This window comes from Cygnus atratus, chromosome 1 (assembly GCF_013377495.2).
Source record: "Cygnus atratus isolate AKBS03 ecotype Queensland, Australia chromosome 1, CAtr_DNAZoo_HiC_assembly, whole genome shotgun sequence".
Classification (NCBI taxonomy): Eukaryota; Metazoa; Chordata; class Aves; order Anseriformes; family Anatidae; genus Cygnus; species Cygnus atratus.
The window spans coordinates 140,254,045-140,276,938 of record NC_066362.1 but is presented as its reverse complement, the minus strand read 5'-3'; the positions used below and the strand labels follow the sequence as shown (position 1 = coordinate 140,276,938).

The 22,894-nt window shown below is 41.1% G+C and overlaps 1 protein-coding gene across 1 annotated transcript in view; it reads left to right on the top strand.

Moving 5' to 3' along the window:
- The window catches only part of AFF3 (ALF transcription elongation factor 3), a 325,853-nt gene that overhangs the window by 187,558 nt on the left and 115,401 nt on the right, over positions 1-22,894 (top strand). Inside the window, exons 6-8 of the mRNA XM_050711043.1 lie at positions 3,811-3,897; positions 13,120-13,156; positions 18,393-18,444. Of these exons, the coding sequence (XP_050567000.1) occupies positions 3,811-3,897; positions 13,120-13,156; positions 18,393-18,444 (176 nt within the window). The remainder of the gene's footprint in view (positions 1-3,810; positions 3,898-13,119; positions 13,157-18,392; positions 18,445-22,894) is intronic.

Here is a 22,894-nt window from a genome sequence, read left to right as displayed (position 1 = left end):
CATCTGGCTGCAGGAGGAGGAGGGTTGTCACCATCATCTCAGATAACGTGTCCTGCAGATGGGCACGCATGCTTCTCCACATCCATTTCTAAGCAGTCTGGTCAGGGCTTTATTCTTCAGACTAGAAATCTGTTTTCCACACTTTGGGACCCCAAATGGCGTCTCAGTGTTTCTTTTAGTTAAAAACATTGTTAACATTGTTCAGGACTCTAAGGTCAGTACAATCAAGATGGGAGAAAGATCTAAATTGGTTTAAGATCAGACCCTTACCTTGTAATGCCTGGAACATTACCTGGTTCAAGATATCTCAGAAACATTTTTTGTCCTATTTATGTTTAAAACATCCCAGGATTATTTCTCTTTCTGATTTCAAAAATCATTTGCACCAATCATTACTCTTAACATCAGTTTGAAGGTGCAGAGGATCTTAAGAACATTTACATTGTTAGTGCTGTTCATCAGTAGCTTTGAAATGCTTGTTTCAGTCCAGTGGGTATTTTATGCCAATACTGCCAATCCCTAACACCAAAGACAGACAAGTTAGCTGACCAGAAAAGAGAAGCTGTGCGTGAAATATTATTCTCACAATCCTTTTGAATTCCAAGTTGAATCCTTTTTATTTAGTTAGTTAGACAGTTGCCTTTCAGGCTTACATTTTCAAGCATTTCACACCATGCACTAAAAAAAAATCTTTACATAATAATATGCCACCACTAGTGCTTTTAATCTGTGTCAAATATCTTCAGAGAGAGCCTAAAATCACAAGAGTTGGTGCATAGGGACATATTCTATACATGTTTCTGGTTGCCGTTGACCTTTCTGGACACCTAAATCCTTCCTTCTGTTTTTTGAGATTCTCTTCTTGACAGTCAGAAGGAGACTGTGCCCATAGCTTAATGCTTCTCTCTTTAAAAAATATTTTACTGCATTTAAAGCTTACCACTGCTCAAAGTTGACAACCCATAGTTTTCAGTTTTTTTATATATTATGTTTTCTGTTTATATTTTAGTTTTTGTTTTCTAATTTGATTTCATTTCTAAGTTGTCTGAATTTCAGATGGTAGCAATAAATAGATGGTAGGATCACAATTCAAAATATTATTCTGGTAAAATCACATTCAGATATTCATTATAATAGCAATTATTAACCAAGGTAAATATCAATGATATTACTAAATCTGTGTGTCAGAAAAGGTTACATCAAATTTAAATTATGTAGAAAACTTTATTATATACGACAACTCAAAGTACAAAGGGAGGAGAAGAGAAGCTAAATGAAAAAAAAAAAAAGGACAATTAAGGCCATTTTTCATTGAAGTGTGGATGAGAAATAATCTTGGGGAAAAGAAGAAATGAAAGATTTTGATATGTCAAAAAAAAAAGGTCACCCTTATTTTTAATCAGCCCTCTAGTCCTTTCCATGGATGAAGGTATGATTGTCAGACTTGGGCAGGCAAGGAGGGAGGGAAGAGCTCTGCTCCTGCTAACAGATTGGTTTCTGCACAGCCTATAGCAGACTTCTCAGAAGATGTTTCCATGAAGGTGACAGTGGGGGGTCAGCCACTGCATAACATGGAGGAATTGCTGCTTAGGCAAATGGAAATCTTAAGTACTCAGCAGTGTATTTCACAAGTACGATGACTTTAGGTCAAAACCACCAGAAGCTCCCAGGCTGTCTGGCCCAATTCTTCAGTTGTCCAAGCATTGCCCTTCAAAAGAAAGGGCTACATAATTCTTTCCTATGCAAGCTTTGGGACTCAGAACATCAGCTTGTAGGGAAAAACACTTTGGGAATGGAGTTTTACAGGTGGAAGCACCTTTCCTCTGTATGCACAATATTTGATTTTCTAGAAAGTAAGCAAATGGTCATGTAAAAGAAAAACAGAGGAAAGAAGATGAGGAACTGATCCATTTTTAGATCACAGCATTAAGAGTAAAAGTCCCCATTGCAACTCTGCTTTCCAACAATTTGCTGTCATAAACTCTTACAGTTGGAATATTTCTCAGTATGTAATTCATTCATCTTTTGTAAATATTAGCACCTATGCCAGGTACTTGCAGCTGTAGGACTGCTCCCTTCCAAATGTCAAACTGCTTGCCTCTGTTTTTAGTAGCCTGTGTTTTTGCTTGCCTGTGTTTAAAGAACTTACTGTATATTAAAACTTACTATATAGTGCAATTGCTGGCACTTATCAGATAAGCAAGTCATAAGATGAACAATCTGCCTCAAAGAACTGAAAAGCAAAGCAATTCTGATACTGAAACTGCAAACCACATGATGTGCTGATTACAGGCACCCACGTAGATTACAGAAGTATAATAAATCATGTAACTTTTTAGCCTCAAATAAAAGAATGTAGTTTTTATTAGGAAATAAACTGTTTATCAAGAACGCTTTAAAGGTGGCATTTATTACTAATAAACTATGTTGAAAGGGCTGATCTGTTCATTGGCAGAAGAGCCAGAGACTTTCTTTTATGTAAAAATGCCCCATCTCAGTCCATGCAGGGTCAGGAAGCACTTCCATCAGCACTCGTGAAGGATGGGCAAGAGATTCACCCACACCTTCTTTCAAGCTAGAACAATTTCTTTTCTCTTTAAAAAGAAATGAGTCATGGAAATATAACTCCAGTATTATTCTGGGAGTGATTGTAGATCTCGGCACATCTCTTTGGAATATCACTGAGAATCAATTCCAGAGTCAGCTAATAGTATCAAAAACCCACAAAGCATCTGTCAGGCAAACTCTTGATAGTGTCAGTGAGTCCCATGCTTAGGCAGGATGTTATTTCCTCTTCAGCTCTTGAAACGTATGTGTTGGCTCTTCAGGACTGTCATCCTCTGCATTTCTTCTCATATAACTTCTGTTAAGCTACTGTGCACCATATATTATAGCTGTTGCTGCTGAACACGTCAAAAACCACATCCATCTTATAACAGCCTACACTAGAGAAGAATATGAAGCCTCTCTCTTAACAAAGCATCTCTTATCTGAAGTGTTTAACTCAGATCCATTAGCCCCCACCTTCCTAAAAGCAGACTTGCTTTGGAGACCAACTCATTCTTCCTTGACTGGTAATGGCATTGAAGGTGTGTCCACCTGCTACCTGAAGCTGGGTCAGAAATGACTGCATACAAGTCAATTTGAGCTACATGCATCTCTTAGCTATTAAAAATGTCTTTAAAAAATAAAAATAAATAAAATAACAGGGAGGAGGCAAAGGTGAAGTGCAGCACACCGTATTTAGGGTTTGCTGCACAACTGTCACCTGTAAGGCACAAACAAGTGGCAGCTAGGAGCTTATTCAATTCCTTCAATATGAAAAAGGCAATTTTAGGAATTAACCATTGGGCAAGTTCAGAAAGTTAAACGTTTATCATTCTGACCTTGCCTGTGAAATCTACTTTATTAGTCAATAGGATGTACTTCGTTGCTTGGTCACAAACTGAGATTTCTGTTCCCATACTACAAAAAATAAAAATAAAATTATTCTGTTAGTCTCACCAGACAGAACACATTGCATGGTAAAAATGTGGTTGCTGATTGTCAGAAAAATCAAACTTCTTGCACTTAAGATGCATTAGCTATTCATGAAAATGAAATGGTACTTAAGAACTTCTCTCAAGAATGTGCGATAAAAATCAATGTAGATCATGTATTGTCTAGATTATATGTAAACTGGGCATTTCCTAGAAGCTACAGTAACTTATGTATTCCACTACCCAGACATTTGTGCTACTGATATACTGTTATTGTCTCCTATTCCATTGACTTTCTAAATACAGTCTGCTGTACAATATTGTTTTTCAGGAGATGACCCATTCTTGGCCTCCACCATTATCAGCTATTCACACACCAGGGAAGGCAGAACAAAGCAAGTTTTCCTTCCCAAACAAGGTAAGAGATGTAGCAATGTAGAGTCATGCCTTCTGCACCTCAAAATACATCCTACATGAGCTCTGGCTAAGCATGTGAGGGCTCTGGGCTGAGGCTGATGAAGTGCTGATGACTTTTCCATGTGTGTGCCATTATCCCCTTGCCTTTTCCTTGCCTACAGCACCTGCAGCAGTACATGGTTTTGTTTGCATATTTTATGGCAGCAACACGGACCCCGGTGTGATGGTCACAGGTTCCTCACCCCAGGGAAAAACACAGGTGTCGTTGGTGGGGTGTCCAGAAGTGGTGCTGAGGCTCCTGACCAGTACTTCAGGGCATATACAGCTGCTGCAAGTCAAGAAGCTCCTGCTCGCATCCAGTAGCTCTTGCTTCATTTGCCCATCAAGGACTGAGATGGGCTTTGCTAATACACTGGCCTGCACAGCTAGGGGCTGAGGAGAGGGTGGACATTCCTTGCTGCCAACCTGGTTTCAGGGGTAGCTTTGCTACAGAGGCAGGCAGTGCAGTGCAGTGGTGCCTGGAGGGGCCACAGAAGTATTTGCTAGGGAAGTATTTGCCTGTCCAAATCCAATGGCAGTGGACCACAATGTTCCTGGTCCCAAAGGACCAAGGCCACTGGTCCTGCTGATGGTCCCTTGAAACCAGCTCGACTGATTTATATGTATCACAGGCAGCATATGGTGGGGTACAGCAAAGCTTATTGGCAACAGCTTGGGGAAACCACATTTTTTGTACTTGGTAAATCAGGATGGAATGAGGTCAGATATCCTATGGATGAGCCAATATAATTCTCACATTGCATCATCATAAACTGTTTATATGCTACAAGCATCTTTCTTGAAATATTAAAACTTGAAAGATGGTATTGATGCCATTTATAGCCTTTTTCCTGATAAAGAAAGTTCCTTTGGTAACTGTAAGTCCATTCTGCAAAATTTAGTGCACAGAATAATTGTAACCACAAAGCCAAGAAAACGTCAAGATTTGCCTACAGTAAAACAGCTTTTCCGTGGATGATAGTGTCATGATTTTGAAGTACCAGGGGTGTAAACCAAAACATCTCTGGCATGTTATGAAAGAAAAAGAAGGAAATAACTCACTGTCTTTGCTCATTGAAGACAGACAGTTGATTGAAGATGGTAGGTGGGCTACAGGCTTCCTAAGTTAGAATAAGCCCAGTAGGAGACAGCAACTTACCAGCTGGTGAAACGTTCAAATGTGAATGACAAAAATGAAGTGGTGCTTGCAGCCCTGCAGTTTCTGCCACAATTATTACCATGAAATATTTTTGTGTAGCACACGTGCAGATGTGTATGGGCAAGGTATGCCCCTATCAGCAAATGTGTGTGACGGTCATGAACTCACTTCCTCACAACTAATTGTATTGTGATAAATATAGGAATAGCAGAACCACAGACTGTAGGGCAAAGATATGTGAATAATGGCTGATATTGACTTTCTCATCTTCTCTCTGCCTGTTCATCCATCTCTCTGGGAAATACTCTGATAGCTTGAACTGCAAAGCTGTTTTGGAGGTCTACCATTCATTTTTAAAGAGACCTTTTTAGTTGGTTTCCTCTTGTCCTAACAAAGTAGAATCCCCATTTTATTTAAGCTAAGGATGGATGAGATTTTATGTAATAGTAGTATATGCACATATGACGTGGACACTGTATTGTGTGCTGGGTGGCCTGCATAGCCAGAAATTAGAGTTCTTTGTGTGAGATGTAGATTAAGTACCCGGTGAATCTCCTCTTGGAAAAATCCTACGTTACTGGCCATAAAAAACGATAAATTTAGATACCATCTCTATTTGTAAATATATTTTAAATAATTAAAATATATTTATTTAGCCTTCTCTGAATCTATACAGTTGGATACTCAAGAAGGCATCTGCTTTTCAGGCTCCCAAATGCAAATAATGGTTTCCTAATTTTTCAGTTGTGTTTTTGAAATATTCATAAGCTAACTATTGTTTTTCACAAAGAGTAGTGAAAAACCTTTGTTGCATCTCATAGGAGATAACTCCTTAACTCTTAGGAAGCTTTCCCACAGATAAGCTACACAGCTGTCCCAAGTTGTTAGAACCTGATAAATACACCAAACTGTAGAGGATGACAAGTTACTCAAAAAAATGGGCCTGTCAGTCAAGTAGTGGGCAAGACCAGCAAAGAGGCTAATAGGCTAACTTTGGGGCATCAGCTCCTTCCTCCATCTCTCCATCACCATGCAGTGTATGGTACTGTGAATTCATTTCCAGCCTTTATGGAAGTGCTGAGAGATCAGTTGAGGTCATTTGCAGTTTCTCTTCAAACCAACTCCACTCCAGAGGAGTAAATAGACTGCAGTCCTTTAACAACAACAACAACAAGAACAAAAATCCCAGGTGAAAAGGTATTCATGATCTTGGGAATGAGAAAAAGCTTGTAAGACTCCCACCTTGTTGCAAGGATGCAAATCATTCTTACTTTTCTGTCTATAAAAATTGAGTGTCAGCATCATTACTTCCTGTACATACCAAACTACTTTTCACCTGCAACTCAAGTAATTAGTGATTTGACAGCCTGAAACTTGAAATTTATTAATTAGGCTATTAAAGTTGCAAAGGCCACCGGAACTATAGCTAGACTGGTTTTGAAATCAGTCTAGCAATAAAAGCTAAATAACTGAGTTTTATGTATTACATGTACAACAGAATTATATTTTTGAAACTGTGTGTGTGGATACATCCACCTGTATAGCTCTATATGCTCTGTGGATGGGAGGGTGTATGTGCATATGCTACACATGCATATAAAATCAGACCTCACTAACATTGGAGGTCTACATTAATCCACAAGAATGGAAGTCATTGTCAGGTTTGAAGTGTTAGCTATTGCCCAGTAGGTTTTCCAGCACAACACTATCAGGAGAGCATATGCAGGGAGCTGTCCTTTATATAATATAGGTCATAAAGTTACACTTGATCATTAACTTTGAATTTTCTTTCTCTGTGGAATTAATTTGTACTCTTGAATTTACCAGGAAGGGGCAACGACTGTCTCTTTATTTCTTGTTTTTCAAAGCTTGAGGATAATTGAATCAGTGTGTGATATGACAGGCTGCATGTGCTTTCCTTTCTCCTATCTCTGTCACACTTTGTTATGTACAAATGATTAGGCATTATTTGATTGTAATTTTATTAAAAACATCTTAATAAATAAACTTTAAATGAATAATTAAATTTGATGCTTGTATGAATGAGCTTTCATGTTCAGGCATTAATTCTCTACTCTTCTGTGAAGAAAAAATGCTGTTAATTCTGCTGCCTCCTTTTCTAGAATACATCCTAGAAACAATAAGGTTGGAAAAGACCTGCAAGATCATCTGGTCCAACCATCACCCTGCCACCAATGTCACCCACTAAACCATGTCCCTAAGCACCACGTCCAACCTTTCCTTGAACACCCCCAGGGACGGTGACGCCACCACCTCCCTGGGCAACCTGTTCCAATGCCTGACTGCTCTTTCTGAGAAGAAATGTCTCCTCACTTCCAACCTGAACCTCCCCTGGCACAACTTGAGGCTATTCCCTCTAGTCAGTCTCACTTCAGTGCCAGGTAAAACTATGGATTTTTTATTTGTTTGTTTGTTTGTTTGTTGTTTTGTTTTGTTTTGTTTTATTCTAGGAGTTATTGAAAAACTCCCAGAATTGTGTTTATTGAGGTCCGCTGATGGGTCTCAATGTGCCTGCCAAGGGTCAAGCCAAAGAATCTGCCTGTCCCAGACATCCCCTGGGTGCTGGTGCCTCAGGACTGAGCACATCAGACACACAGAATACACTGCTCAACAGGCAGTGGGAATTGCTCTTGAACAGTTTCTCTGCAGCCAAACCGTATTTGGGGTTCTGGACAGCTTAGGAAGATGTTGCGTGGAGGCTCGCAACAGAGACAGCTGCTAGCAGCCAGGCAGTGACCACCCTGACTCTTGAGAGACTCCGTTCTCTCCAGGAGCTTCTGCCTATGAAGATGCCAACAAATTGCTCGTGTTAACAAACGTTCTGTCCATGACTGCCTGTGCAGCACTTTGTGGGGGAACGTGGACATAGGGTACTAAGTGCACCGCTGCCACACAATTGGGAAGCATTTTCCAAAAAAAAAGAGCCACAGGCCAGCTGAAGTTGGAAGGGACATCTGGAGGTCACCTGGTCCATTCCCCCTTCACAAGTAAGGCCACCAAGAGCAGGGGGCGCAAGACAGTGCCCACAACATGGTAATTACAGGCCTGTCACTCTCACCTCAGTGCCAGCTAAAACTACGGAGAAAATTATTCTAGGAGTTACTGAAAAACACCTGAAAGACAATGTAGTCATCAGTCATAGACAGCATGAGTTTATGAGGGAACTGTTTTAGCGACTGGGTAGGTACCTCACAGTTTTAGCGACCTTATGTGTGACATGATAAGTCTTCTCGTGTCCAAGAGCTGCAAGGACCTTCACACAAACTTAGAGATGCGAGGCGAGGGGGATTGCTGTGATGCAGCTGAGGTGCCAGTGACAGCACAAAGGACGAGTCACAGCAGGGGAGGTGTCATCAGGGCCAGCAGCAGGCAGCACCACCACACTGTGGCCTGGGCTGTCAGTGAGTGCAGCTCGCACCTCCTGTTGGCTATGGCTCGTGTGATCTTCCTTGCCCTGGCTGTGCTGGGCATTGCCCAGAAGCCGTGGTTGGTGGATGATCACACGGATGTGGATATGCACGAGAGAATGCAGCAGCATGCAGAGCAACTGAGTCAGGGCATGGCTCGGCTGCTGCAAGAGATGGAGCAGAGGAGACAGGAGCAGAGTGGGGTGGCCCTGGAAGCTCTGCTCTTCACTGCCTTGCAGCGGTGGCAGCTCTGGACCTTGGCTGACCTCCTTGTCCTGCTCTTTGGGCTCTGCCGGTGGCTCAGGAAAAGGAGCCGTGAGCTGGGCAGCCTCAGCAAGCAGGGCAGCTCTACAAGGAAGAGGAAGACAATGGTGATGCAGACCAAGACGGTGACTCTGATGACACCTGGGATCTGGGCAGGGTTTGGGCCGATCGCACCCAGTGGCCAGCGCCGTACATGTCAGACAAGTGCAAGGCGGTGGAGGAGCTGGTGGACGAACTTCTTGGGGCCTGCCGAGGACTCTCCAGGAACTGTCCCTTCAAGCCACAGCTGCAGCCAGCCATCGGTGTGGGCTGCCTCTACGAAGGCTGGAGTGTCCGGGAAGACAACATCCTCTACTGCCTGCTCATGCCCCTGAGGCCCCCTGGACATGCCTTTCACCCAGAACTGGGCGCTGTGGTGAAGATGGCAATGAGGAACCCTGGCCTGCGCATGGAGCTGGAGTGCGCCTGTGTGAGGGAACAGCTGGTGGGGGACATGCTGTGCTTCCTCCACCACCCCGAGGATGAGCTGAGCAGAAGACAGGAACCCAGCCTCCTATGCACCTTCTGCACCGGCTCCTACCTGAATGTGGAGGAAACCACCCGCTGGTTCCAGGCCTTGGTGAAAGCAGCCTGGGAGCTTCTGCCGTAGTCGCGCCACTGCTGCCGGACTGTGCTGCCCTCCTGCCGCTCCTGCAAGATCAAGCTGGCCAACGCCTCCACGAGCACCCTCTCCATCAAGATCATGCTTGGGGTGCAGGTAGATGGCTCAGACACCTTCCTGAGCCTGGCGTAGGCCGCGGACAGCTTCACCAGTAGCCCGGTGCCGCTGCACAACACCAGTTTCTCCAGCAGCGCAACAGAGACACCTGTTAGCAGCCGGGCAGTGACCACCCAGACCCTTAGAGAGACTCCATTCCATCCTGGAGCTTCAGCCCATGCAGATGTCAATAAACTGCTCTTGTTAATGTACACTCTGTCCATGACTGTCTGTGCAGCACTTTGGGGGGGAATGCAGACATTTCACTTCTCAAGCAAGGCCACCTAGAGCAGGCTGCCCAAGGCTGTGCCCGCAATGTAGTACATCTTAGAATATGCTCACATCCTAGAAACAATAAGGTTGGAAAAGACCTCCAAGATCATCTTTGCTCTCTTTCTTCATTTTTACTGCCTTGAAAGCTTGATGATGGGTTTGATTTCTATTTATATGTTTTGTGATGTTATGATCAGCCATCATTTTGTTATCTGAGAATTAATTTATCCACTTCAGGAAAACTGGTGTCGTCACAAAATTGGAGCGATTATTATTAGAAGCTAAGATATGATAATAAGGTTGTCTTTTCAGTGTCCATTTCATTTACGTTTTCCTTTCTTGTTTATTTTAACAATCTGGAGAAAAAAAAAAAAAAAAAGAAAAAAAAAACCTCCAGAAGTGAAGCCTTCACCTTTTCTTTTTTAAGTTACATAAAGGCATATTTTTTCCTACCTCAGTGAGAGTATTCTCTATTTCATGACTGTATTTTTAGTAGCCTTTTTATTAAGAATAATTTGTTGAGAATCAAGACACTTACTTTAAAGAATCAGTTAAAAGGAGAAGTGAAAATGTTATAGCTCTTGTTTTGCTGAAGTGAAATTTGAGACAAAGCAAAGTCAATGGCAGAGGTAAGATACCATTCTAGACAGTTAAAAGGTAAGGGTGCATTCTTCCTGAAGTTGATGAGAATGTAAAAGGGTAAGCAATTTCCTTGTTTAGCAGTTTCAAACAATTTTACAAACACAAGGATATTTCCATCAAAATAACACTATTTCCCGAAACAGAAAACAATCTCTCCACCTATAGGTACATAAATTCACTACTCTGGAAACCAAACCTGTTCTAAGAGCCTACTTTTATTGGCAGCCTGGCTGGCTACTAGAATAACATTTAAATGCAAGTGTATATATCATTATATCGGCACTGCAAGCCAATTCTGACTTCATAAGATTATATTCAGTCACGGGGTGGGGGGTGGGGGGGAAGTCTTTAATATTCCTTTATCAGAAACATTCATAAAATGATGAGGTAATATGTCAAAAGCAGACAATTTCAAATAATTGAGAAATTATTTTCAGATATGAAACACGTAGAGACATTGTCAGCATATGAGACATTCTACTGTAGACGATGGTAGAAACTCCTAATATTTGCCCCAGAATTTGATGTCTCCCATTTCACATATGTAGGGTGTCACTGAATTACAGATGCGTGCTATGCCATAAAAATTATACAGATTAAAGTCATGCAGTCCAGAAAGCCTTTACTCCAAAGCAAATGGTGCAGATGGAGGAGATTTGACCAGCCAAGTCTTCAAGAGCCCAATGCCCACCATTCGGACAATCTCCTTTTGGAGTTGACAAGAAACCCTTGGGCCCTCCAGTCCCTGAGGCATGTTTCTGCAGGACCCACAGCAAAAACTTAGCTTGGCCAGGTCAGAGCATCCTTGAGCTTTCTGGGGACTTGCAGTTCCTTTCTTCAAATTTCTACCTTGGAGATTTCTATGGGTGGCATCTCTGTGGTACTGGTGAGCAAGTGAGGAGATAGCACAGACAGGAGTTGGAGGAAGAATGAAAAAGGGAAATATTTTAAGATGTGTTTCTGTGTTTTTGTTGTTGTTATTGTTGTTGTTTTCTTAAATTTAAGACCAACCTAAGGCCTGAAGTCTGGCTTCTGAGCTGTAGCAAACCTACAGACTTCTCAGCCGTTTCACCTCTTTAAAATGTAGCAGAAATGTACACATTCCAGTTTTTGCCTAGAAGTAAAATGAACAAACACATAAATAGGAACCTCCCACTTCCAGCTGTGTGTCTGGCCCATCACTCAGCCTCTTTGTACCAGAGATCTAGTCCAGGGTCTGATTCTTCACCAAAAATTAATGTTACGTGTGCCTGGCCTCTCAGAGTAGTTCTTACTGTTGTAATTGCAGTGTGCACTTGAGGTGGTACTCCTGTGTGTATGCGTGTTATCTAGGAGCAGAGCTGCACAGAGGACACCTTCCCTTCAATCAACCATAGCCTGCCACACCTCGGGCTGTTTCTGGCATGATGCAGGGCCCTGAACTGAGTTAATGGTGTATTAAAAGCCTTGCGGGCACAGCAGAGGTACTCAACATTTTTCAGAGAAATAACTGGACAGAGGCCATTTTCATATAGCCTATTCTGGGCTGATTTTATGGTAACCAAGATTCCAATATGAGGTAACTAGAGGAGTAGCTAATGAACATATATAATAATATATGGTAGTGTGCTCATACCACCAACATGGGGCCAGTGACCCAAGTTTTTAATGTGTAAGGCTTAAGAGTTGCCTATCACTGGACAGAACTATTTAAAATGTAGCAGATTTAAACAAACCTACTCAGAAGATTTAGTGTAAGGCTGATTACTAGCAATGCATTCTCAAAAAGTGTTCAAGGAGCTTCACAGCTTCGCAAAACACCTGACATTTCTACCGAAGTAAAATTACAATATCATTAACATTGTGTTGGTCAACAGGGACCAGACTGAGAGACCCCAGATATAGTTAAAGGTCAGGTGTTTGCTTGACAGAATTTTTATGTTAACCTCATATTTCAGTATCTCCAAAAGTGTTCTTTCTTTTTTTTTTTTTCAGATGATAGCTATTTTCTTCTTGTCCTTGTATTCTTACTTTATTTTTTCCCAATTTAAAAATATTTTATTATAGTATCTATTTATATTTCCCTTTTATTTATAGGCTTCTTTCACATTTTTATGAATGTAAGCAAATTCTGTGAGTAAAATATATGAACATTTGCATGTGAAAAAAAAAATATATATATTGTACCATATTCATAAATATCACAGTTGTGATACAAGGCTGACCTTGTAATGTCAGGGACCCAGTGCTAAAGTCTGTATTTCCATTCTCTGGTGCTGTCAATATCAACATGTGAGAAGGAAAAATCAGCTGTGCTACTATCTCAAGAATCCAATGGTCCATGAAACAATATTGGTCTTCACTCTGTCTACTCATCTAAACTCGTGGAAAATAATAGACAAGTTTTGGTTGATCAATAAATGAACAGTAAGCAGGAGACTGGTAATAACTATACAAAGAATTGCACCTTTAAAGGATTGCTGTGAAAGAAGTTTACAAGCCTTTGGATTAAAGCATTTTCAAAGAAATATTGGATTTATTCTTGTAATTGGAAGTGACTTTTAAACCGAATGAACAATTAACAATATTGTTTGTATTGTTAAGGTAATGTTCAAGCAAGTATTGCAGCTAAAAAGTGCCATAAAAATAACACATTGTACCTTCTTTCTGTTATTATTGTAGGAGTCACAACAGGGATCTACAGGACACAGCAATACAAGTAAGTACTAACTCGTTTATGGCTGCATTGGGTGGAGGGAATGACAATGACTGTGAAAACCAAGGGACTGAGAAAGCAACAGTAGCAGACTGGGACAGCACAGAGCTTTGCCAAGAAGTACTCTGTTTTAGCCAAATGTGGGGATCTGAATTCAAGGGTGACCATCAAAATACCATTTCTTTTGGTGGACTGGGAAGAACAAAAAGGATTCATTTCATGATGTCTATTTCATTATCTAGGTGAGAAAGACTGAAACAGCAAAAGAATGGCTTTTCTAAAATGCTAGAAAAGAGATGACCCAGTTGCTTGGGCAAGGGCACTGCCAGACATAGGCTGCCAAAATATTGTGCTGAAAAACCTGTTATCACTTATCTGTCATAGGCAATGGTATATTTTGTGGCTATTGCACCATAATAAACAACATAATCCTACCAATCCAATACCAAATAATGCCTCAAAGACCATGTGGCTGTGGGTCTTTTTTGGCTAGCAGTTTGGGAAGGGAGGTGATGTGTGCTTGCATGGCTCCTGGTTGTTGCTTTTCAGTGGACTCCAATATACAAATCGTGGTGCAGATCAGCAGCACTTTAATTAGATTTAGTTATGGTGAAAAACTTAGCAGCTGTATTGAAAGGAAAGATTGAACTGTTCCATGAAACAAAGTATTAATCCTCTCCCCTGACACCTCTGACTGTTGTTAATGTTGTCTTGCATATTAAAAATACATGATCCTACTCTGCTCTCGACATAAAATCGTCTCAACCAAAAGAACCATTTTGTTAGCTTCCTGACCTGTCAGCCAGCACAGAGCCCTGTTTGCAAATTACAAGGCTGTGACTGAAGATGAAAAATGCCCTGAGCTGGTAGGTAGGGCTTTGAAAGTGGCTGGTCACCCACTGCGTGAGGGAGAAGACATCCAGCAAGACAAGCCTGGGAGACATAGGCTATTAAAACAGTGCAGTTCTTTCTTCTGCAGCTCTTCAGGGAAAGGTCAGCAGGCGGAAGACAATGTTGTGAAGAAACATGCAGTGGTGTCACTTAATTGCCAGTGTCAGTTTGATATTGCTGTGAGGACCAGCACTAAGGAAATAATAAAACGCAAAATGGCTGAGGTCCTGTCAGAAAATAATGAATACAGTAATGAGAGAAGGAAGCGCAAAAGGGCCATGATAGAGAGGGCTATGCAAACATGCAAAGAGTCATGAGCATGACAAACACACAAACTGAGCTGAGGACTTTGTGATGACATCAGAGGCCACAGTGTTTGGATAGCTTTGGTCATAGTTTCATTTTCCTTCATATTTCATATTTCCTTCTTGCAACACTTTAACAAAATAGGTTGTTTGCAGTTCTAATGAAACATGCTCTCCTGTGGGTTAGGGAAGCAGTCCTGCCCCCTTACAGCTTTCCTCTGCTCCTTACTCCTGTGGTGTCCAACCTCACTTCACTTCCAGTTCCCCGATCAGCCCTCTCCCCTATGGTGCCTCCAGCTTCTTATTTTCTCATTCATCCTGCTCAGCAAAATCAGTGTGTGTTTGCTGCTGGGCTAGAGTGCGCTTGATACTGCCTGGCTGGGTGATGGCAACCAAACCAAAGAGTGGCTGAACCCATGCAGAAACACTTTCTTCATTGGTATCAAAATTTAGGGTTGCTGTCAGACACTAAGACACATCTCCTAATGTTGCAGAGGAATTTGACTACCTCTGAGATGTGTATCCATGAGGATTCTTGTCAGAGTGTTAGAAAAAGACATGCAATAAGACACAAGTAGAATAAAACATAGACCTTACCAGTCCTGTACAACAAACTCAAAGAAAACTCATGGAAAAAGTATTTGGATGTTAGGAAATTCTACCAAATGACTCCATATGGAAAAGAAACTTAATGGTCTATGTACTGAATTGTCCAAACACACATCTTCGGAGTCCCAATTAGCTGGTATTCCCCATTGCACCATGTCTTCTGTGGAGTGGCTCCTGAGCCCATCATTTGCAATGTTCTTACTTCAGCTGCTAGCATTGTCTTTCTCATAGATAACATTTGCATTTCTCTCATCCTTCCCCCACAAGGAAATCAAAGCATTTAAAAACCCTTAATGGCTGAAGTTGTATTGCTCTGTTACAATAAGTATTATTTATCCTTGTTATCCAGTGGGGGAACTTATGCCAGTTAGGTTGAATGATTCACCCAAATTCCTACTCAGAGGATAACACTCCTTCTCTGGTCTTCCACTATTCAACAGGGAAATCCTACAAAAGTCCATTTAAAATATATTTTGAAATGGGAGAAATCTAATCTTCTCATCCGGTTATATTTAAAACAATTAGGAAGTGAGTTGTGTGAGAGTTAGCAGGAACTAGCAAAGAATTCCCAGGCCTGTGGCTGAGGATCTGAGGGCTGATGTTTTCCTCCACGATCATCTGGAGGCATGTGCAGGCACACACACCCCAACACACAGGCATGCACACACACACATCCACATCCATTTCAGAAGACATACACAGTGCATAGCACCTGAAATGAAGTGTGCTAACAGTAGCCTTGTGAGGTAGATAATGTATCCTTTGTCAATTCCCATCTGACTCAGAAAAACAACAGACTACACAAATTTGCCCACTAAAAGAAATCAGAGCTAGACAGGTTTTAGCAGTCCAACAAATGGCAGCCTCCCACAATGGTACCTGCATGCATTTGGCAGGTAACATGAAAAATGGGAATACAAATCTTGGCCTAGCCAAGAGTGAGTGTGGGGAAAAAAAAAAAAGAAAAAAAAAAAAGTTGTTCTGACAGATAATTCCCTTTTATTTATGCAATAGCTTAACAACAGCGTATCTGTGACATTCAACTATGCTTAACCTATACACATTTTTCAAATTTCTGTGATTCAGTCAAGTGTGAACAAAGTTGGTAAGAACTGATAAAGCATTGATGACCAGATTTTCTACTCTGATAGGCTGGACTGATGCATTTCTATCATCTGCAAAAGCTTCATCCTTCCCCTCCACACAGAAGTATGTTAAGTGAGGATTAGCATTAAAGCAGATGCAAATGCTTACTGTAGGGTAATTCATTAATATCCAGTTTGGCTAAATCACAGAGATTCTCTTTCCTCTCTCTCCTCACAGTACTTGTGCTGTTCCCTTGTTGCCACATTAACATACATTGCTGAAAGTAGAACTGATGTGAACTCTGGCAAAGCACTCAGGAATCCATATTCCTCCTCACACTCAAACAAACCAGTGTTCATGGTAATAATTCATCACTTACACAAAGTCTAAGTTACGAATAGAAAATCTTTGAATATGTGCCAACTGTTACTGTTGGTTTCTTGTTCCAAATTACCATAATGCAGATGAGCTCCAGGGCTCCAGGCATCCTAAGGCTGACAAACATGCACTGTAGCAACAGCTTTCTAGCCAGCAGGTTATCATCTGGATATGCTTTCTGAAGTCTCTGTTAAAAGTGAAAAGTGACCTAGAGATTATGAACTAGATGTATTCCATCCTCTGTGGCTGCCCAGGTTCTGCTTAAATTTTAGGCACCTTTAGCTTACCTAAAGGTTCACAGAGGGACACTGGTGTTTTTGAAGTCATCCAGAGCTTCCTTTTCACTAAAGATTGGGCACATAAGTTGGGTACACTCAAACCTTTCTATAGGGGAGGATGAGATCTACAAGCACCACAGCCAGGTGTTTGCACTACCCAAACCTCCTTTACTAGACACCCACATTCAGAAGTTTACTTTCTAGAGTAAGTCCTTCAGCATGCTTCTTTACAGCAGTGGAAAGACATTGGTGGCAAAATCCTGCCTCTTCTGATGGCAACAGCAAATTTTCCAGAGGTGCCCCTACCAGCCATTGATGACACCTCAACGCTGTATGAAAACTGAGGGTGAGAACTTTGCCATCAGAGAGCAGATGATGTGTAGTGTTCATGTGCATGGAATAGATTAGGGGCTGATCCAAAACCCACTCAGCTCAAGTCAGTGAGTAGAAGATCAGACAAGGGAACGCTGGTACAGCCTGACCAAAACAAACACTTTACACAGTTTTTTTCAGAAGGCACAGGCGGATTTTGGCTTAATGAAGTTCATTAAAAGGTAGTGGAGGAAAACACATCCATCACTAAGCTAGTCACACACAACCTCTGTGCCTCCTTGTCTGCTAGGCAACATAAACTCATACGTAGACAGCTATTTGTGCCCAGCAACGCACAGGAGGATCAGCAGCTGCAGTCATGAGGTACAGAATTCAAGTTCAAGGTGATTCAAGTGGAGCAGCATGCCCTGTTCATCCACGTTAGAGCTAAAGAAAAACCTTGTGCTGAACTGTAACTCTCTCAGGTTTCTCAGAGTGATAAGTGCAGTAAAGAACAACCACCTTATTTTTGGAAAGAATGAAAGAGGGAGAAGGAATTGGCCTGACATACCATGAACAGTACCACCCCATCAGCTAGCAGCCTGCTTCCCTGGTGTCTGTGCTATGTAACTAAGTTACATTGGGCAGATGTGGTTTTGGACCACAGAAGAGGTCATCACAAGCCAATGCACTTTTCCAGGATGCTTGTGAGTCATAAGAAAACAAGAAGAAGAGGAAACCCTTGACCCCCTGATACTTCTCAAGTATTTAAGTACTTTAAAAAAAATTAACTTAACTTGAAAGTTAGCTTTTTCTTACACAAAATAGCAAAGAGGGTTTCTCCAGACCCTAATTACAGCAGCTGAAGATCAGGTCAAAAGGTGTCAAAACACTAACGGTGTCAAAACGAGCATGAATCCAAACAACCATCTGCAGAAGTGTGTCCTAATCTCTGCCTTAGTAGCTTTTGCTGGTACTGTTCTCCTTTGTATGAAATGGTTCCTGGAACAAGGTGTGGGAGTTTGTGCATGTTGGATGGGATGCACTATCAATAGTAGAGCTGTAAGACCCTGGAGAAGTCATTTCTATGCCTCCAAGGTCTGCTGTTCCTTGTAAAGGTTGAGTCTTTCTGCCTCCCCTGTAGAGTTTTCTTGCCTGACATTACCAGAGTCCCAGTGACAAGAAAAGTCAAGTCAGGGTTGACTCCCAGCTTGCAGATACTCCAGCAGTGCCCCAGCAGCCCTGTGATTGCCTCAGCAGTATTCTGTGCATGTGGCAAGAGCAGTCAGCGTTAGCAATGAGTAGAGCCTTGACATATCGCATCTGAGCAGTTTCCATATTCACCCATTTCTGATGTCATTTTCTTTTTCTCTTTTAAAGGAAAAAGTGATGTAGAGCCAAAGAGTCCAGAGAAAAGTGCAACCCATACATCGTAAGTCACTTTTGCTTTTATGATCAGAGAAAGCATCTATGTTTTTATCATATTGGTTTGGCAAAATAGGATTTGTCTGTTGTGGTTTTGTTTTTGTTTTTGTTTTCATTAAGATAAAGCTCTTTCACTGACGCTGTTCTTAAAAAGGCTTTTTAGATAATGACTAAACATTAATTATTCCTAGAACTTTTGCATGCTAGTAAGTCAGAGATCTTCACAAGTGAAATGGCTCCCTATCATGCTGAATAGATATGAAATGATTTTTGTGGGTGTGTGAGGCTGGCCTTTACAATCTGACTTCAACATTACCTTAATGCTGCTGGAGTTTGTCACACTTGCTAAAAAACATCATGTCACATATGCCTTTGATGTACTGATGTAATTTTAAAAGACTGCAGTCTGCAGCTTCACCTCTGAATTACTTGAAATCCAATTACAGCTATCTCTGGTCTCTCACGATTTTGTTGATGTTTTCGAATTAACAAAAGAAGTCGAGAAATAGATAGGAACAGGCACTTGTAATATATCAGTGTTCACCTTCACTCTAGTGCAACAATAGAAGCTTTTACCATTTTTAACTCCAGTATACAAAGGACTGAATTGTTTTACCAACATAAACCAGTCTACGAAACAGATGGGCTGCAAGTTAGAAAAATAAATAGCAACAGTCTCCCAAACTGAGCTAGATAAGTGAATTCCTTTAATATTTACCATGCAGGAGCAGTATGAATTTCTACAAAACCATTCACCTTTTTAATCCCATTTGAGGGAGCGAAGTTCTTGTAGCAGTCAGTCATGTGAATTTTAGAGTGCATCTTGCCTATAATTTATGTTTCCTGATTCCTGTTATTTAAATTCAGAGCGTTACATCATGTAAATCTCACAAGGTGTCACCATTTGTTACGTGGCCAAAAGTAGTCACAGAAGGAGGTACTATAACGGTGATTTGTAGTGGGATGTTTTCATTTCTGCTGCAAATACACATTAAAAATCTTCTGGAAATGAATCTAGAAAAAGATTTGACATGCTGTAAGAAATGGCTTGTCCTGTAGATTGTGTTGTGGAATGTAATTACAGTATGTGAGCATATTTAGCCAAACTTATTAAATGAATTAAGCATTAGCAGCCTTATGCCTTCTGATAGTATGATTGCTGGGAATGGTTAATAGAATGATTCCAATAATTATCATTTTTAAAAATAATATTGCAATAAAAACCAAAAGAAGAAGGGTTTTAATGCCATCTGGAGGTATTTTGGAGAAATGAACACATTTATTTTCGCTGATATTTAGCAATATGTAAAACATGAGCCATACTGCACAGTGGTTTTGCTAGTCAGATGGTATTTTATTCACGAGGAATGTTTTAACTTTCCTTCCTTCTCCTTTATCAACTTAAAACTTTAAACCTTAGAACTTAAAAAAATAAGGGTTCAGAGATGTGCCCTAATATATTTTGCTTTGAGACTACATGTTGTGCCATGTAGTATGCCATTTGAAATACAGCAAACTTCAAAATCTGCTTAGGTGTGAAAAGTTCTTTGCCTAATAAGACAAAGTAGTGCGACCTTCTGAAATGATGTACAGTTTTCTATATACAGGGTGTTTATAATGCTTATCTTTATGCTGTTGCTATATTCTAAGGCTTCCCCACAGCAGATACTGGTTCCTAGAGCAAATTTTAAAAGCAGAAAATACTTTTACCCCTGACAAATGGCTGTATTCAAGAAGCAAAGGACCCTCTAGTTAGAGAAATTGTTTGTGTGGAAAAGGAAACAGGAGAGAAAGTGGGACATGAATGGGAGGGAACCAGCAAGTATTGCACCAAAAATAAAAAAATTAAAAAAAAGGAAAAAAAAAATTAAAAAAAAGGAAAAAGAAAAAAGAAAAAAAAAAGAAAAAAAAAAAAAGAAGAGAGGCCTGGAGCTAAGAAAGAGGAAAAAGATTGCAAACACTGAATTTTCAGAAAGAGATATAAAATTGAGAGCAATGGCAGAGAAAACCAGAGGTCAAACTGGAAAAGAAAAAGCAGGGAGAGCAAAAGCTGTTAGTAAACTAAGATGTGTCTGTTATTGAATAGCGCTGAATCCCTGAGTGCTACAGTGATGCAGATTAACACATTTCAATGTGTAGGTAAACACTGACATCCCAGTTCTCGTTCTGCTACATTTTGTTGTCCTTCCCCGGGCTGCTTCTCATTTACACCTTCTTCTAGGAAAGGCTTTTACCCCTGTTTCTCAGACAGCTGTGAATGCAGACTTGTCCTTCTTTTTGGGGATGCGGCAGCTCACACCTGAGCGCAAGATGTGCATGGAGAGGACACCCCAGCAGGACCCTCTGTCCTTCTGGTGAAAGGCCCATGCCTTCTTGTGAGGTGGTGCTCCCCTGAGGGTCGCAGGAGTCTGTCCATCTGCTCCTGGTAGGGATGTTGAGAAGGAGAGACGCTGATGTAGGAGAGGTGGCACCTTCAGGCCTGGCTGGCAGAAACCACGGGGAGCCAGAAAGGATGCGCTGTGGATTCATTTCGTTGTGAATCATTGTTTCCGCATGGAAATGAAACAAACAGCAGCAGAAAAACCCACAAAGCGAGGCGTGTTGGCCTAGATAAAAATAACAGAAAAGACGGGGAGGAGCGAATTAATGTTTCTTTCTTGCAAATGTCTTTTTTATTTTCCTCAGGCATGTTACAAGCCACATACTCAAGCCAAGCTTATATGACTCAGTGGCAGTTAATTCATCCTTGGTGTAGATTTACTACCACCATCCAAAGATTATTTATGCAGCTCCAAAAGACAGGTTGATTGCCCTCCTGAATCAGGCAGTGAGGCGCTCATGAACCAAGCATTTACATCAAGTCTCCCCTGAAAAGATTCCTCCTGCCTTGTCTACTGGGCTCCATCCAGGGCCTCAAAATCAGGTACTGGGGCTATGCTCTGGAGCCAAAGGGATGAAGGTACTGCTCGTAACCCCTGCAAGTATGGAAATCTAGAGTACAGGATGTGTGCTGTGCTGTTCAGAGGGGTTTGGGTATGGGAAATGCATTGTTTTGAATAGCATCATGCGTAGTTTTTTTTCCTGTATGCATTAACTCTGTGGATGGACTCTGGTAGGACAAAGCTCTCCACTGATAATAACATTAAACATTAAGAAACAGGCATACTTTAGATGATTCACATTAATTGATGCAACATCCTAATTAGGCAGATAAATAAGGGCAGCCATTACAATGCTAGAGATAACTGAGATGAATGTAAGAGAATGAGAATTATGCAAAACCATGAAGGAAGAGCAGAATCTGAGCAGACTTGTGCCCTTTTGCACACTGTTCCTACGGCCTTCACCGTGTCTGCATGCACAAAAATCACCTGAACTGGCACTAAAGGATGGCAATAAAAGGTGCAAACAATACAAAGGTGTTAAGCTGTCTTGAGTCTTCTCCAGTTGATTCATGTTCCTTGTAATTGAATGCTTTTAAAGCCATAAGAATTCTGGATTTGAAGGGCTTTTTGTTGTTGTACTCAATATGTACAGCTCTCTATAGGTCATCTGATTATAGCTTCACTGCACATTTCTAAACTTTTAGGACTGCTCAGAAATATTCAGCAATGTTTCATTCTTTCGGTTTTGTGATGGAAGGTCAGTTTTCAGTGGTTAGAAAACTTTCACAATTTTGTTAAAAACATCTAATTTTTATTAAAATCCCTTTCCCCCCAGCTTTACCGGTTGTAGGCTGAAGGACAGGGTTAAGGAGGGTGAGAGAAATGGAGAAAGAGTGCTCTTTTGGTCTTTTATATTTTTAGATATGGGGTTTTAGTTTTTCTTTGGAAAAAAAAAATATTCCAACCAGTGCATGTGTTTCAGAGGGTCCAGTGGTGTCACGGTAACTCCTTATCTCACCAGGGGTCTGAGATCACCTATCCTTCCACATGCAAAATATGACAACAATTCAAAAATATATACAAATATGCAATACACAAATATACAATACACAAAACACCCCGAAAAACCCCCACTCTTGGGATGACTTTCGATGTACTGTCTGTTGCGGTGTTCTTCAGTACCTTTGTGTTTGTAAATGATTTCCAGTTCAGACTACCCAAGGTTAATCATGCCTGACTGTGATTCACTGCTATGCATTTACCTCGACATTTCTAGCACACTTACTTAATGATATCAGCACTAGCGATGGGATACCTCGGTGCTGTCTCTTTATTATCCCTCCCACAATTGTTTTCATGCTGAGCTGCTCCAGATTTTTCCCTCCCTTTTTACAAGAGAATTAACCAAGATTGAGGGAGGCTTCTATAATTTATGGCAGTTATGCAAGTTTTGTCCTTTACTAATACTCTCGGAGAGTCACAGATCTCACTGTGTGTGTTCACTTGTTTGCTTTTGCCAGGCAGAAATAGATGTTGGCTCCGTTCCTTCTGTGAGACGGTCTCAGGCATCAC